Consider the following 16,181-nt stretch of genomic DNA (forward strand, 5'->3'; position numbering starts at 1 on the left):
AGTACACAACTTCTGTGTATTGATCTGAATCTTTATTGTCATCTTCTGTCTACCAGATCTAAGATCTGACTGCCCTGCTGTGCAGTTCTGGTTGTTTTATTATAGAAATGAACTTATAGTTTTTTTGTTTACTTTTTAAAATTATAATACAATTATTAGTACAATGCTATAGAATGAAAATAAGAGTAATGTTATATATTATATAAAAAAGGCAGTTGATCAGGTTCGTGCCTCGCCAGTCGTTTCTATAAATTAAACGATATTAGTCTAATACCACATGAAAATGGTTAGACCAACATGGCCCCTTTTAACATGGGGCTCCAGTTTCATCACGAAGATGTTGGCGAACCTCGGAGAGCTTATAAGATAGAAAAGTTGATAATTGTTTAACTTTAAAATGAAACAAAATATGTACTCCACGGTCGGCTCGGCCGCGCTGCTTATAATATAGCTCCAGAGTCTTAATTCGTGTCTTGCTGAACCATTAGAAAATGTTTTCAGACATAAGTTTTAATGTCAAGGAAGATAAAACCATGATAAGCATTTGGTTTCCAGGCGTAGCCATTTTATTGCCAGAACTTTTATTTTGTCGCAGAAATCATGGTTCGGAACAATGGGATATTAAATGCGGTTACATTGTCAAAAATGTATTTTGCTTCATGGAGCGGCTATTTATCAAGTAAGATGTTCATTCGTCGCTAAATCTTTAGAATGCATTACTTTCCTTAGGTTGTGGATAAGAAAAGTCTGTTTGAAATTTGAGCCATGTCAAAAACGTGACTATTGCCCTTAAATAACGCCATGGTAAATGGAAGGGTCCTGCGAGATAGGAAAATCTGACTTTTGAAAAATGCCGGATTTATCCGTCCGATCAGTGTGAACAAAAATTTGTTTTGGGAAAGCTTTGAAAGATTTACTACGTGATTTCAATTACACCATAATGCAAAGAAATTGGTATACATTTCTCTCGAAAGAGCAAACCTTTAAAATAAGAATTCAGAGAATTTAGTTGTATTTGCACTCTGTTAACACAGCTTGGTTTGATTGTATAGTAAGATTATTTTTATCGCAAGAGGGGTTTACAACAACACTTAAACAAATTCAAATGCAGTATAAACAAAACCATAGTTTGATATTGCGATAAGTTTCGACAACTCTTCTCTAACTCAGCAATCTGATTAAAATCAGATCCCCAATGCACGCTTAACGACGAAATGAAGTGAACGTCACGATATGTTTTTCATGAGATTGAATACTCAGGTTAGTTTTATACAAAGAGTCATTTTATTGAAAGCAATTCGGCCCATGTTCAAAAGCAATATTTACTTTTATTAATCAACTATCACGTATTTGACGAGATACAAGGACGATTGCGGTACCAATACCAGACAACTGAAGACAATATATGCCAGAACTCGCTCAATATCGACCAAACTCGGTCAATATCAACAGAACTCGGCTAATATGAGTTTCCACCGTTTTGATTGGCCACAAAACTCGCCTAATATAGGATTTGAGAAATGGGCCATTTTCATTGGCTGTCGAATCTCGCCTTATATAAGAAATATGCTGGAATTCTTGAACCTATTGAATGATTGAACCACTGTGTACGGTTTGATATAACAGTTGTATTTAACCCGTTGGTGGATTTTACGACTATTATGATTTTGTACACCGACAAAATGGACGACGAAGGTGAAACATTTGACAATTAGCAAACCATTTACAAAATTAAGACGAAAAGACATGCTTCCTTACAATGTACAGTGCTTTATTCATAAGTATGTGCAATGTCACTTAAGGATAACAACATTAGTAACGTCTTCCCCATAGTAACGTCTTCATAATAGTTAATTAATAAAATACTTATTAATTAGATGATTTCATATTGGCCCAGTGGTGTGTCCTCGGTCAGCTGTATTTGCCTTCGCCCTTTCGGGCTCAGGCAAATACAGCTGACCTCGGGCAAATAAGTAGGCCAATATGAAATCACCTAATTAATAACATTATACGATATACATCATAATTATGTTAATATGTGTTAATGAAAGCAGGAAACATATTTGAGTATATACATCGAAGCAGCACTGTAATACTACGAATGGGGAGAAAACTTGTACAATGACAAGAAATTGAATCAATGAATTTCTTGCCCCTTGTCTACGATGAGTTGTAGTAATGTAGGATCAGGGCTTGGGCAAACACATTGATATAAAGTACGCTTTATTAATTCTTGACAAATTTGCCTAGGTTCTAGAACACTGCTGATACAGCATATTCAATTGAGTTATAGACTCCACTATTTTAATAACAATTAGCAGCCATGTATTCATAAAAAAATGTACAGGCAATAAATGGCACAATTAGTGAAAATGAACCGGGTTTATACGTATGTCAAAGTACCAATCTGCAATTAACGTCGACTACGCTGAGCGCTTAAAAAATATATGAATTATGTTCGAGATCCTCCCTAGGGGTGAAAACAGTCGCCCAAATCACGAAAATATCTCTCTATTTCTATCTCAACTCATTTGTTTCACACACCAGCATGGCATGCTTTCAAAATATATCACACTTTTAAAAGGCATTTAGAATGAGGATTAACATACTTTCTCAATATTTAAAAAGTAATATTAGTCAAGACATGAACTTGAGTCCTAACTCCTAAATTGTTCTCAACTCTCTTGTTGTGTTTGCATATTAGGACACGTTGTCAAGATCTAACATTTTTGCTTAACATATAAGAAATAATGAAAATAACCAGAATTATTATATTTTCCATCAAAAATATGAAAATGTTTCAACTAAAGTACTCAGTGGATTAGCTACAGAAATATCATGTTCGTTAAACTTAGATCAGTATCGGTGTCTTTTTTAGTGATCATGTACAATTTTAGAGCCCTCAGATGTCCTCTTCGATGAGAGGTGGCCACCTATTCCACCTCACACACATTATTTAATAATCTTACGAAGCATTATTGATACGATACGACTATGGTTAAGATAATAATAAGAAAGAAACAACTATATAAAAGTGATCAAACTTACCCAGCTTGACTCAAAGTTGTAACATTCAGCAAGGTCAGAATCAGAAGAAGCCATTTTACTGTTGCTAGGCAACAGTTGCCCATAACAACTGGTGTGCTGTACAGTATAAGTTTTTTGGTAAAGTATAATTACAATTATCCAAAACTCTGTAGTTATACTTTCCGGCGAATCCTCCGTTGCAGAAGGAGCACGGTCTTTATAAAGAAGGTAGATATTTATTGCTTATTGACCAAAATGTAACAGGCTGCATCATCTACGTAAACAAAGATATTAAAATGGACTTCAAACGGTACGTTCACTGTGGTGTACTTTTTGAAAGGGCTGTTAATTACTCATAAACGGAAACATCTCTGTGTTCACCTTCCCTTTATTGTAACAGAAACTCAAAAAATACACCAGATGTTGTCAGGATTTTACGAGATTTACTGAATGTTGCTTTTTGCTACATAATTTGTCAGTGTAGTTTTCAAAGACAATGTCGATTATATATCGGTAGTATTCAAAGAGTTTATTGCATGTTTACATTTTCTTTATTATTTAAGAACATATGAAATATTTTTACTTACAGAAACAATAATAATGCAAGTATTATTTAATTTATATTTTTGCCTTTTATTTGTGTTTATTCCGGAAAACTATTGACACAACTATTAAGACTATTTTCCAAAACTCTCAAGACAAAACACAATTTATAAATATAGAGGATATTTGATCGTTCTAGTGTTAGATCGCATTTAGGTACATCGAGTGAGCACCAAAGGCTATACATCACTAATGTACCTTTTAGTGTTCAGGCGGAGTAAATGCGATGTCAGTCTGAACAAACACTTCACTTTTTCTCTGTATTATTTGCGTTAATAAAATATAAAATTGCAGTTTTAAGAAAAGCGCGCCAAATTGTGCGAACGAAGCGTCATTTCAGAATGAACGTCATTCCAACCCTATGCACGCTGGCGTCAAATACGGATCTGAGAGCAGGCTAAAATTTCTCAATAATTAAAAATATCAAAACTTCTTGTGTCAAATTTTATTTCCCTGATACACCTCGATAAAAACACCGGAAAGCATATTACAGTAAGATTGTCAGATGGAGTGAACACATTGGTAAATACATTGATGAACTGTCGGTATTGTTGTGCGTCCGTTCGTCTATCTTTCACAAATAATGCCATTTCAACGTGTGTGGACATGATGGGTAGCTTGTTACGACTAGTAAAGTATACAGTTATTGGCTGGTGATGAGGTGTGAATCCCCTTTTATGGTCCATAGAAAGTGGTATTCACCGAGACGAAGACGACAATATCAGTCTGAAAGTGTTTTATGTTATGTACGTAATCAACTTCTCAAACACCTCACGTTACATCATATTTTACTTCCCGTCACTTATTTTTCATAGCGTATTATCAGTATGTGTATATCACGTGATAAATTACGTCACATATGCTATGTCTTAAGGCAACATTTTGCTTAAAATGAAGACATAAATCAAAGATAACTTTGCTTTTTTGTACACAATTTTAAATAAAACAAAGGGCAGTCTTTGCCGCTGCAAGAGCCCGCCTACGTTTTATTACCGAAGTTTGATAAGGTGATAAGTTTCACCAAACACTTCGACAAACATGTTTCCTAAATAATGATTTTAACAGTGATCCGTCAGACGGCCGTATTGTGAAAAGGTTTGTCGAAGTGTTTAAAAACACTAAACTCTCAATCAAACACTTGTAAAAGGCCAAAGACGGAGATCCGTAAGCGACGTAGACTGCGCTATGTTTCATTCAAAATGGTGAAGAAATATTATAGTCATCTTTGTTGAAAGTCTTCATGCAAAGCAAAATATTGCCTTCCGACGTAGCATTTATGACGCAATTTACCACGTGGTATACACACACGGACAATGGTAATGACGTCGCATTCTGTTACACACGCTGAACGTTCACAAGAAAATCTCTCTTTGCCGGTATATATTATTCGCTATCGATTGTCACGTGACAGTCTCCCGACCAATGAAAAGAGGGGAACTACACTGAGCTTATAAAAGGTCTTGTCAGCATGGAACATATTGTTACTCTGCATGTAAGGATCGCACACTTTTATTGATTTTTTGGTGTGAAAGTCAAAAACATACCTCAACAATGTTTTGGGATGTAAAAGTAGAATCTTCGGTCGCAGTGACTGTATTTTTAGGTATCCGATGTACAATTCTATGTTTTTTAGGTACCTGATGACCTCATATTATTTTGATATCAGTTTAAAAAGTATCATGAGTAGATAAAGAATTTGTAAAAAAAAATAAACCCTTTTGTGGCCTGGATGGATGGCAATTTCTGTAATCTCACGCCTAATTTCAGTCAAAATGAAGAAAACAAATAATAAATGTATACACATATTCTATAGTGTTTTTTTCGGTCAATAATTGACATATGTGACATCTACTAGTAAAACTCTTTCAAATTATATCAACATTATACGGGGTTACCAGGCAACATTAGGACCTAGGCCACAACTATTTTATAAGCATATTTATACAACGATTACATTAAATATACCGCAGCAGTTTTGATTGAAATAATCATTGACCTCAACGTTTTGGAAATGCTACATTGTCGACGCTCCCTAGAACCATATTAAATGAATGGTTCCAAAGTACGAGTAGGTAATGAGTCCCAAGGTATGAGCAGGTAAGTAACCACACTGCAATTAACGATCCTAAAGTATGAGCAAATAAGTACTACATTGAAGACAACGGTCCTAAAGCTCGAGCTCAAATGTAACTACACAAGAACAACGGTCTTAACGGTCCAAAAGTACCTACATATAAGTAATTACACTGCAATTAACGATCATGCAGTACGAGCAGTTTCGTAACTACATGTACACTGTAAATAACGGTCCTGCAGTACGAGCAGATATGTAACTACACTGTAAATAACGGCCCCACAGTACCTGCAGATATGTAATTACATTGTAGACCACGGTCCTAAGGTATGAGCAATCGAGTAACTACATTGTAGACAAAGCTCCTAAAGCACGAGCAGATATGTAACTTCACTGTGAACAACGGTCCTTAAGTACGAGCAGCTTTGTAACTTCACTGTGAACAACGGTCCTTAAGTACGAGCAGCTTTGTAACTACACTGTAAATAATGGTCTTAAAGTACGAGCAGCTTTGTAACTTCACTGTGAACAACGGTCCTTAAGTACGAGCAGCTTTGTAACTACACTGTAAATAACGGTCTTAAAGTACGAGCAGCTTTGTAACTTCACTGTGAACAACGGCCTTAAGTACGAGCAGCTTTGTAACTACACTGTAAATAACGGTCTTAAAGTTCGAGCAGCTTTGTAATTACATTGTAAACCACGGTCCTTAGGTATGAGCAATTGAGTAACTACATTGAAGACAAAGCTCCTAAAGCACGAGCAGATATGTAACTTCACTGTGAACAACAGTCCTTAAGTACGAGCAGCTTTGTAATTACATGGTAAATAACGGTCCTAAAGTACGAGCAGCTTTGTAACTACACTGTAAATAACGGTCCTAAAGAACGAGCAGCTTTGTAACTACACTGCAATGTACGGTCCTAAAGTACGAGCAGCTTTGTAACTACATTGTAAATAACGGTCTTAATGTACGAGCAGCTTTGTAATTACATTGTAGACCACGGTCCTAAGGTATGAGCAATTGAGTAACTACATTGAAGACAAAGCTCCTAAAGCACGAGCAGATATGTAACTTAACTGTGAACAACAGTCCTTAAGTACGAACAGCTTTGTAACTACACTGTAAATAACGGTCCTAAAGTACGAGCAGCTTTGTAATTACACTGTATATAACGGTCCTAATGAACGAGCAGCTCTGTAACTACACTGTAAATAACGGTCCTCAAGAACGAGCAGAAAAGCAACTACATTGGTTGTGGTGAAGCAGATAAGTAGCAGCACTGTGAACAACTGTCCAAACGTACCAGCCGATAAGAAAGTACAATATAAACTATAAACAACGGTCCGATAGTACGAGCAGCTTCGTAACTACACTGTAAACAACGGTCCTAAAGAACAAACAAATACGTAGCAAAACTGAAACCGACGATCCTTAAGTACGAGCAGCTTTGTAAATTCATTGTAGACAACGGCCCCAAAGTACCAACAGAAAAGTAACTATTGTGTAGCCAACGGTCCTGAAATACTAGCAAATAAGTAACTACACTGTGAACAACGGTCCTGAAGTACCAGCAAATAAGTAACTACACTGTGAACAACGGTCCTGAAGTACTAGCAAATAAGTTACTACACTGTGAACAACGGTCCTGAAGTACCAGCAAATAAGTAACTACACTGTGAACAACGGCCATAAAAGGTATCAAAGGATAGGTAACTAAAATGTGATAAACAGTTCTTAAGTGCAAGCCATGTATATACATTGTAAACAACGGTCCTAAAGTACGAGCAGATAAGAAACTTCACCGTGAAAAACAGTCCTTAAGTGCAAGCCATGTATATACATTGTAAACAACGGTCCTAAAGTACGAGCAGATAAGAAACTTCACCGTGAAAAACAGTCCTTAAGTGCAAGCCATGTATATACATTGTAAACAACGGTCCTAAAGTACGAGCAGATAAGAAACTTCACCGTGAAAAACAGTCCTTAAGTGCAAGCCATGTATATACATTGTAAACAACGGTCCTAAAGTACGAGCAGATAAGTAACTACACCGTGAACAACGGTCCGAAAGAAAAAGCATATGTGTTACTACACTGTGAACAACGGTCCGAAAGAACAAGCAGATGTGTTACTACACCGTGAACAACGGTCCGAAAGAACGAGCAGATGTGTTACTACACTGTGAACAACGGTTTTAAAACACCAGCAGATAAGTAACAACACTGTAAAAACGGTCCTGAAGTCCAGCACATAAGTACATATATAGTGAACAACGGTTTTAAAGCACCAGCAGATAAATAACTACACTGTCAACGGTACGCCCGGTTAGCTCAATCGGTAGAGCATTGGACTGTGAACCGGACAACCCGGGTTCGATTCCCGTGCGGACCAGGTCATTGGTTATGAAATCTTTTCTACGACCATTCGCACTGTACCACTACCCCAGGCATGTACAGAAGTTGTCAAATTCCTTTCAGAGGTGAATGCACCTTGTACTGGTTAACCTTCCAGGATAGGTGTGTGGTGGTTGAACTGTCACTCTGGGACCCTTTAATGTGCTAACGCCGGGACCCGGAGTATAAACTACTCAAACCCACACTGTGGACAACGGTCCCAAAGTACCAGCAGATATGTACATATTCATTAAAATGTTTTATAAATACCGGCCCAGAGTTTATATTTTTTCCGTGCATGCTTATTATTTCTTTTATGAATCATACATTATAATAAGCCAGGATGAACTCATCCCGCTATTCATGTCACATCACGAAGGCATTCGGTAAAATGTTTGAGGAGTTGAAGCCATTTAAAAAACGTTTCAATAATCTTATTTTAATCGGACCCAAATGGCATCGACCTCATTAATTAAAGATAATATTGTGTAAATATTGCTATTTATAGTTATTTTATTGTGCAATGATCGTGGCACTGACATTGGGCATTATAACTGAGCTTTATATAGAATACGATTGATTAACTTTTAGATTATGGCGTATTTTTCTTAATTTAAACTTCGTTCAAAAGTTGGATCAATGAACTGCTAAAACAACCTGTATCTTGCATGTCATTTAAAACTGGGCTTAGACAACACAAAAGTAATGTTTCGTTCTAAGGATTAACCGCATTGTTTTATAAAAGAAATACAGAAACATAATTTATTGTAAACATACGTTCATATACACACCCAAATATCCATTTATGTCCAACGAGGTTTTATTGTGAAGTAATAGTGCATGAAGCAACGCCAAAACAATGAATTGTTCATGTGATTCCTTCCGAGACAGGTAACTTGAACACTTCGTAGGCTATTTCCTTTCAGGGGCGGTCCCAGGATTTCACGCTAGAGCATAAATTCGGAGAGTAACCTTTTGACTTGGCCCCCTTTCTCAGTACCGAATTTTTATTTGGTTTTTGGTGTGAGTATGGGGTTTAAGAGGGCTATCACAAGAATTTTTTGAACAATATCTAGTCCGTAATGGTGCATTTTGGGCGTATTATTGTATTACTTTTTCACCTATAAAAAGTTAACGTGGACGCTTTGGGTTTGTGTTGGGGGGGGGGGGGGCTTTGCTTGCACCCTTGTTTAAGAGAACATTTCCCACTTTCTTCTTTATGCGTAGAAGAAAACATTCAATTATTGTGGCCTTATCAGCCATAAATATGTGCAGAGATTGACCATAGATTATCAACGATGAAAAACATGACTTTTATATCAGTAACTAGATGAAAATAAAAGTTACGATTTAAATACCAGTATCGATAATGAACAAATCGGCGTAAGGTTAATATGGTCACATCAATATGAAAACATAATTTCAATGAGAGTTTAAATATTTTACTCATTAACCGGTTGTTGAAATGCAAAAAAAAGACTTATAACGCAGAGTATCAAGGTATACCCGGAGTAACCTTCATTCGTAGAAGCGAAAATTTATTTATCTGTAGTGTATGTTTAGTCATATGTTTTGCACATTAGTTGCTAAACAGGCAATTGAACCCTTATAAAGTACGAGGGGTTGACAGGTAACTGCATTATGTCAAACCTGTCAAATTGATGTATGTTTATATCGATGGCCTTATACGCAAAAGCTATAAAATCCCAAGTATTTTCTTGGTAATTTAATCAAAAACGGTTTCTTTACAAAATGTTGAAGTCACACTTTCTGACGTTACAATTTCTAAAGATTCGGCATTTCTGTTTCTTTGTAAGATGTCCTATCCTTTTGATCTCATTATACAACACCATTTTCTCATCGGATCATTTATTTATACGGTAATATTACAAGAGACGCGGCTCACTTTCATCATTTTAGTGATCATTGAAAACATTCCGAAGCCTGAAAAATGCAGCTTCGGCATAACGAAGTCCGGCCATCAATGCTTTAAAGCCAACTTAACATAAAATATTTTCATTCCGATTACCTTCGGGTAATATTACTTGTTGTTTAATGTTTACTTCTTGACAAATATGCGAAAACATCCACGTCTGACTGTGTACATCATGAGGATTTGGCATTAGCTTTGCCTTATTGATCGAGTCAGACGCTATGTGGGCTGTATATATTCATATAATTCCCCTTTTGCCCATTTTGAGAGACATTCCCCATTTTGAGAGACATTCCCCTTTTCGAGAGACATTGCCTTTTTCGAGAGACATTCCAATTTCGGAAGGCTTTTCTCTTTTGAGAGGCATCCCCCTTTTGAGAGGCATCCCCCTTTTGCCCCTTTTGAGAGGCATCCCCCTTTTGCCCCTTTTGAGAGGCATCCCCCTTTTGCCCCTTTTGAGAGGCATTCACCTTTTGCCCCTTTTGAGAGGCATCCCCCTTTTGCCCCTTTTGAGAGGCATCCCCCTTTTGCCCCTTTTGAGAGGCATCCCCTTTTGCCTCTTTTGAGAGGCATTCACCTTTTGCCCCTTTTGAGAGGCATCCCCCTTTTGCCCCTTTTGAGAGACCTTCCCCTTTTGCCCCTTTTGAGAGGCATCCCCCTTTTGCCCCTTTTGAGAGACATTCCCCTTTTGCCCCTTTTGAGAGACCTTCCCCTTTTGCCCCTTTCGAGAGGCATCCCCCTTTTGCTTCGTTTGAGAGACCTTCCCAATTTGAGAGACATTCCCGTTTGAGGGGCAACCCCCTTTTCGAGGGACAATTCCTTTTCGAGAGACAATCACATTTCGAGGAACATTCCTTTTTTGTCCATGTTCTTTCGATTACAGTTTATTAGTGATTGGAAAAGTAGTTTTAAACAAACAAATAAACAACCTCCATTTCTCATACACGTTTTAATGGAATATTGATGTATATACAGATACTTTATTGAAAGATAATTTCTACCAAATCATTTTTTATTATTTTCAATAACAAACATACAATGTCATAAAACAATCGTATCAAATCAAATATGATAATAAAGCAGATTAAGCGATGAGAATATTACAAAAGCAACCTTTAGCGCGGACAATCCCATTATATGTAAGTAACACAAGCACGAACCAAATGACTTACAACATGATATGTTAGCATATTACAAAAACAAGTACGCCAAAGAATTTGTAGTTACAAACACTAATCTTTTTAGTCTAAAGCGGCAAATGTTGAAAGCAGTATAAAGCATTACAAATCATGCAACTAGTACTGCTGACTAAATTGTGTAGCCCTGTTATCCAAAACAAAACAAAAAAGATTCCCGAGTTACATTATTTTGTACTATATAGTTTTATAAACTGAGAAAATAATCCGAATATTCATTTTTTATTTAAGATGCAATCTTTAGAGTTAATCTACAGAAAAGAACAGAACTGAACAAATGTAGTTAATGACAATTGTATTTAAATCATGGAATAGGTCGTGATGTAATCAGGAGACATTAACTAATAGTTGAACCATGTCGAAAATTTGAAAGAGTACCAGTAGGCAAAGGTCATACTGTGCATTACGAATTTGTTGATAATTTACAACGACATTTTAATTTACACACGTTATTTATTACATTGTAAAGATAAATATATGGTACACAACAGTTACAAAAACCAGACCTGTTGTTTGCAATTAAACAAATTTGTTTTTTAATTAATTTTGATTTCAATAACACGGCTGGTAGGTACAATAATTATTACTTAAGTTGTATTCCAATATTCAATAAAATTATTTCTCAAACAAAGAATATGGCTTACGTTTCTTCCATGAACTAAACAAATCCATGAAATAGCTTATAAAAGTGTCATTGAATCCGGGCAGTAACAATCAAACAAGTGGCACCTTGTTAAAACCTAAAGTTGACCTCAATAAACAATGTTCGAGCAACAATAACTTCCACAGTTTTTGCTCATCCAACTTTGGTACCTGGAGTCAGTACATGCGTCAGGATAGTAGATTGTGCAGTTGGTTTGATCAGGTTCAAACGTGCAGGATGAACATGTCAAGCGACAGTGGCTTGTGGCCCAGTTTGAAAAATCGCCCTTGCAAATATCGTCCCATCTCCCAATAGCCACGTACTGTAAACATGTATTGTGGTCGTTTTGCACACAAACGCCACATGATTTTCTGCAATTCCGTTCAGCCCAACTAGAGTATTCACCATGACAAATATCGTCACCATACATGTACTTACAATGGTCAATGTCATCAGTACACGTGGTACTTTTCATGCAAGGTCCGTGATTACAGTTCACCATGTATCTTGGTTTCTTCTCCTCGTCACATGTGTCAATGGGCAACTGAAGAAATGTATCGGCTTCGATGCAAATGATAGTTCTATTCTTAAAACCTTCACTGCATGTCTTTGAGCACGATGACTCGTGCTTTATATGCCACTTCCAGCATTTACCAAGATCGCAAGACATCTGATCGACAGGTCTTCTTTCACTGGCGCACAAATCGTCCTTCACAACTTGATCTTCACCGTCTGTGAACTGCAAACAGTTAATATATCTCGTCTTTTTTCCATGGCCACATGTAACCGAACAGTCACTCCAGTTTCCAGCTGACCATCTGTATGGACAGGGGTGCTCATTGCAAGGGGTAGGTTCCTCATTTGGTTTTGTGCGGATGTCACAGAGGTAATCTTCCGCTTTGATGTTAAACATGAAACCATCCATGCACGTGATGTCGTGTGGGCGCAGACCCCCACCACAAGATCGTGAACACGTGCTTTTGCGCTCGCCCCATACGTACCTGGAACTAACATCATTATCTGTAACATGATAATTTACGCTAACAGAAAAGCCTCTGCTATGATTCGCTGAAGACCTGGCCTGCGCAACTATTAGAAAATGGTTCAATAAGGGTCCGTTGATTCTGATGGATTCAGGGTGTGACCTGTATATTATTCGTACTCCATGTGTATCGATTAAAGTCTCATTCTGTACGTCTCCTGTATCAAACAACGTGATATTTTTAATTTTGATGCCAAGATAAACATCGGTGTTATTCTGCTCTATCAAAACGTCGGTGCTGCCCTGTGGCACAATTGTTACTGCATGAAACCCATTTTGGTAGCTTGTAAGTTTATGTGCGACAGTAAATGTTTCTCGGCGACATGTTTTGCCATTACCATTACACACTCCACAGGAATCGTAACTATAATTTGACCCCAAGAAACCATCGCAACCAAACGATCTACAGACATTTGCTATGCACCTACTAAGTGGGTAAAGGTCCATGTGAGTGCATGTCCAGCCATCAGGATATGGAAGTTTTACATCATAGTTTGGTTTGTCAAAATTATTTGTTTTGCAAACGTATTTACAGCCTTCATCTCCAATCAATTGAACATCATTTTGGTACATGTGCCACTCCCCTTTGGCAGAATACGGAAGTGCCTTGTTCAATTTCTGACATAACTCTTGTACTGCAGGTGCATAATTACAAGGAACGACGTTGCATATTTTAGCAATGAAGCTCGGACCGGAACAGTCACGCCCACCGTACTGTGGCACTGGATTATTACAATAGCGGTTCTTGAATTTGACACCACCTCCGCAAGTTGCCGTACACGAGGTAAAGGTTTCGTCCCATTTCGACCAACCACCATGAACGGGAGCAGTGTTAAACGTTTCATTCATGTGGACACACGACCCTCTGAAGCACCATGATCTCGTGTTGTTGCAGTCAGTGCCATCCATAACAGGTTGAGATATTCGTAAAATGACACCGTTGAAATAACAGAGCAGGTTTTTACATGGAATTTCAGTTTTTAATGTTATCGATTTTGCGCTTTTATCATACAATAACTGACATTGGTCATTTGCCGTGTATATCATGCCTGGTAGTTTGTGGTCACGGCTAAATGTTCCGGAATGTCTGCCTGGATTGTTCGTTAGACAACTTAAACTTTGAAGTGATTCGTGCAGTTGTGACGCACTGCAATCCGACCAAGTAAATCCTTCTATACCACTTTGTCCACCCGGTGACATTATATGAGGTGTACAAGTATTGTTCCCACTGCCGTCATGGCTCATACCAAGTAAGTGGCCAATTTCATGCGCTAAAGTGATTCCAAACACTGGACCCGTGTCTTCCACAATACCACACTTTTGGGTTTTCTCACAAGCGCCACCCACATTAGCCAGACCGGTAGTTGAGAGGTCGCATTCGTGCTCAATATCTAGCCTAGTTAGCATCATAGTAACGTCTGTGGTTTGCAAGGTTAGATGCTGGCTTTGGAATTGGCACATGCTGGATAACGTTTTATCTGCGTCTTGTGAATTATCCACATTAAATCCATTGTTCGACTTGAATATTACCAACTCTTTTAAAAGCAGTTCAATGTCAGTACCAATTGATGGGTCAGCGTACAGTTTCGATGCGATATTGAATCCGGTGAAAACGTAATTTACTATTTTTTCTCGATGATATTGGTACATAGCAGGATCAACTATTACTCCAGTTTCAATGAATCTTATTGGCACATCTCGCTTCCTCGGTGGAAGTACCACGTGTGTCCAAACAGGTGATCCGTTCGTCTTGCAAACTTGTTTTTCACTCTGGTAACGATAGACGATATGATTAGCAAGATCGGAAGAATTGCGCTCGTTGACGAATGGATGTATAACCAAACTTGTGTTTCCATAACTGATCAGTCCTCTTAGACCACCACATACATTAGCCGCCACCCAGGAGTCGTTATGAACATTTGTACTTCCGGTGTAGAAACAATCAATATTATAATCGGAGCATGGCCGAACTGTTGTGGTGCCATTTTCATCGTTTTCACGTATAATGCACTCGTCCGTGAACATATCCGTGTTAGGCCGTAAATTCAGAAGGAACGTTTCATTATCAATTGTCATTTGATACAAGCGTCTCGGTGGGCGTTTTCGAAATTGTTTTACGTCGGACATACTTTCAATATTTAACTCTTCCACAGAGATGTGTCTGAAGTCCGGCATGAGATGCGTAGAGCTTGTTCCAAATATATTAATACGCTGGTGAATATCAAGGATATCGATGATATGGTCTCCATTTGTAGCGAAGACGAGTATAGAAAACATCCATATATGGTCTGTTAAAGATCCCATTTTGGTTTTTGCGTAAGCGATCCCGATCGTTGGAATATATATACCTCTGCAGAGGCTAATTGACAATTAGTATTATCTAAACATGTCCGTGTTGTGACAAAACAAACATGCCGGGACCATAAATAAAAGCTCACTTTTTAAACTGACATGCGGCAGAAAGTTAAATGTTATTTATATGCATGGTTCTCTTTGACCATTATCGCAATTCAAAGCGGTACATTTAACAAAATGAGATTGTATTGAAAGAATATGGCTGCAAAAGGAGCCAATGATTGGCGAGGTTTTAAAATAAACCATATTGTAAGAGTGTTTGTATTATGATGAGGTTGAGAGGTGAAATAAACACTGAATGAAAAATTGACATTATTGAGTTTATCGACTACAGTGTTTAATACTAAAATTCATCACACGGAAACGTTTAATCAAAGCGTGATCTCGATATGTTTCAAATCAAACAAAGGAACTGTTAAAAGAAAATACATTAATGTACCAGTTTGTATTGATGTTTGCAACGTTATCTTAATTGAAAATGCTGTTACATTTCAAATGTCTTAGGGAAAAGACGTAACCATTGACCATTAACCAAATCTTTTTGGTGACCTTATCACACCATGCATTGCGTCTATTAAAAATAGCAGTATCGTGAGTGAACGGAATACTTCAAGACTCTTTTGAACGATGCACGTGTATAAACATTGTTTAAATTAGGATGTAGTGATGATCAAAGTAACCAACAATGCCAACAATATCAAAAATATTTGAATATTACAAACAAAATTCAAGATAACTTTCATTCTACATATACTAAACACACTAAACAGTCACCAATCCTGTTGTACAGCGTTTACAAGTTTAATAGATGCATGGATGAAATATATTGACAGTGGTAAAATTGTTGTTACTATCTTTCTAGACCTACGGAAGGCATTTAATTAAGTGGATTATGAAATCCTACTACATAA

General features: G+C 37.4%; 2 protein-coding genes across 2 annotated transcripts in view; both read right to left on the minus strand.

Moving 5' to 3' along the window:
* The window catches only part of LOC128227575 (uncharacterized), a 41,852-nt gene extending 38,693 nt beyond the window's left edge, over positions 1-3,159 (minus strand). Inside the window, exon 1 of the mRNA XM_052938244.1 lies at positions 3,049-3,159. Coding sequence (XP_052794204.1) covers positions 3,049-3,131 — 83 coding nt within the window. The 5' untranslated portion in view covers positions 3,132-3,159. The remainder of the gene's footprint in view (positions 1-3,048) is intronic.
* Positions 3,160-10,976: 7,817 nt separating this feature from the next.
* On the minus strand, positions 10,977-15,206 carry LOC128237400 (A disintegrin and metalloproteinase with thrombospondin motifs 18-like). Its single transcript, XM_052952915.1, has one exon. It carries the CDS (start codon positions 15,190-15,192, stop codon positions 11,983-11,985), a length of 3,210 nt encoding a protein of 1,069 aa, XP_052808875.1. The 5' UTR covers positions 15,193-15,206; the 3' UTR covers positions 10,977-11,982.
* Positions 15,207-16,181: the final 975 nt, after the last annotated feature.

This window comes from Mya arenaria, chromosome 1 (genome assembly GCF_026914265.1).
Source record: "Mya arenaria isolate MELC-2E11 chromosome 1, ASM2691426v1".
Lineage (NCBI taxonomy): Eukaryota > Metazoa > Mollusca > Bivalvia > Myida > Myidae > Mya > Mya arenaria.

Excerpts from the sequence above, each read along its gene's own strand:
- LOC128237400 (XM_052952915.1), bottom strand. The coding sequence starts at position 15,192 with ATGTTTTCTATACTCGTCTTCGCTACAAATGGAGACCATATCATCGAT.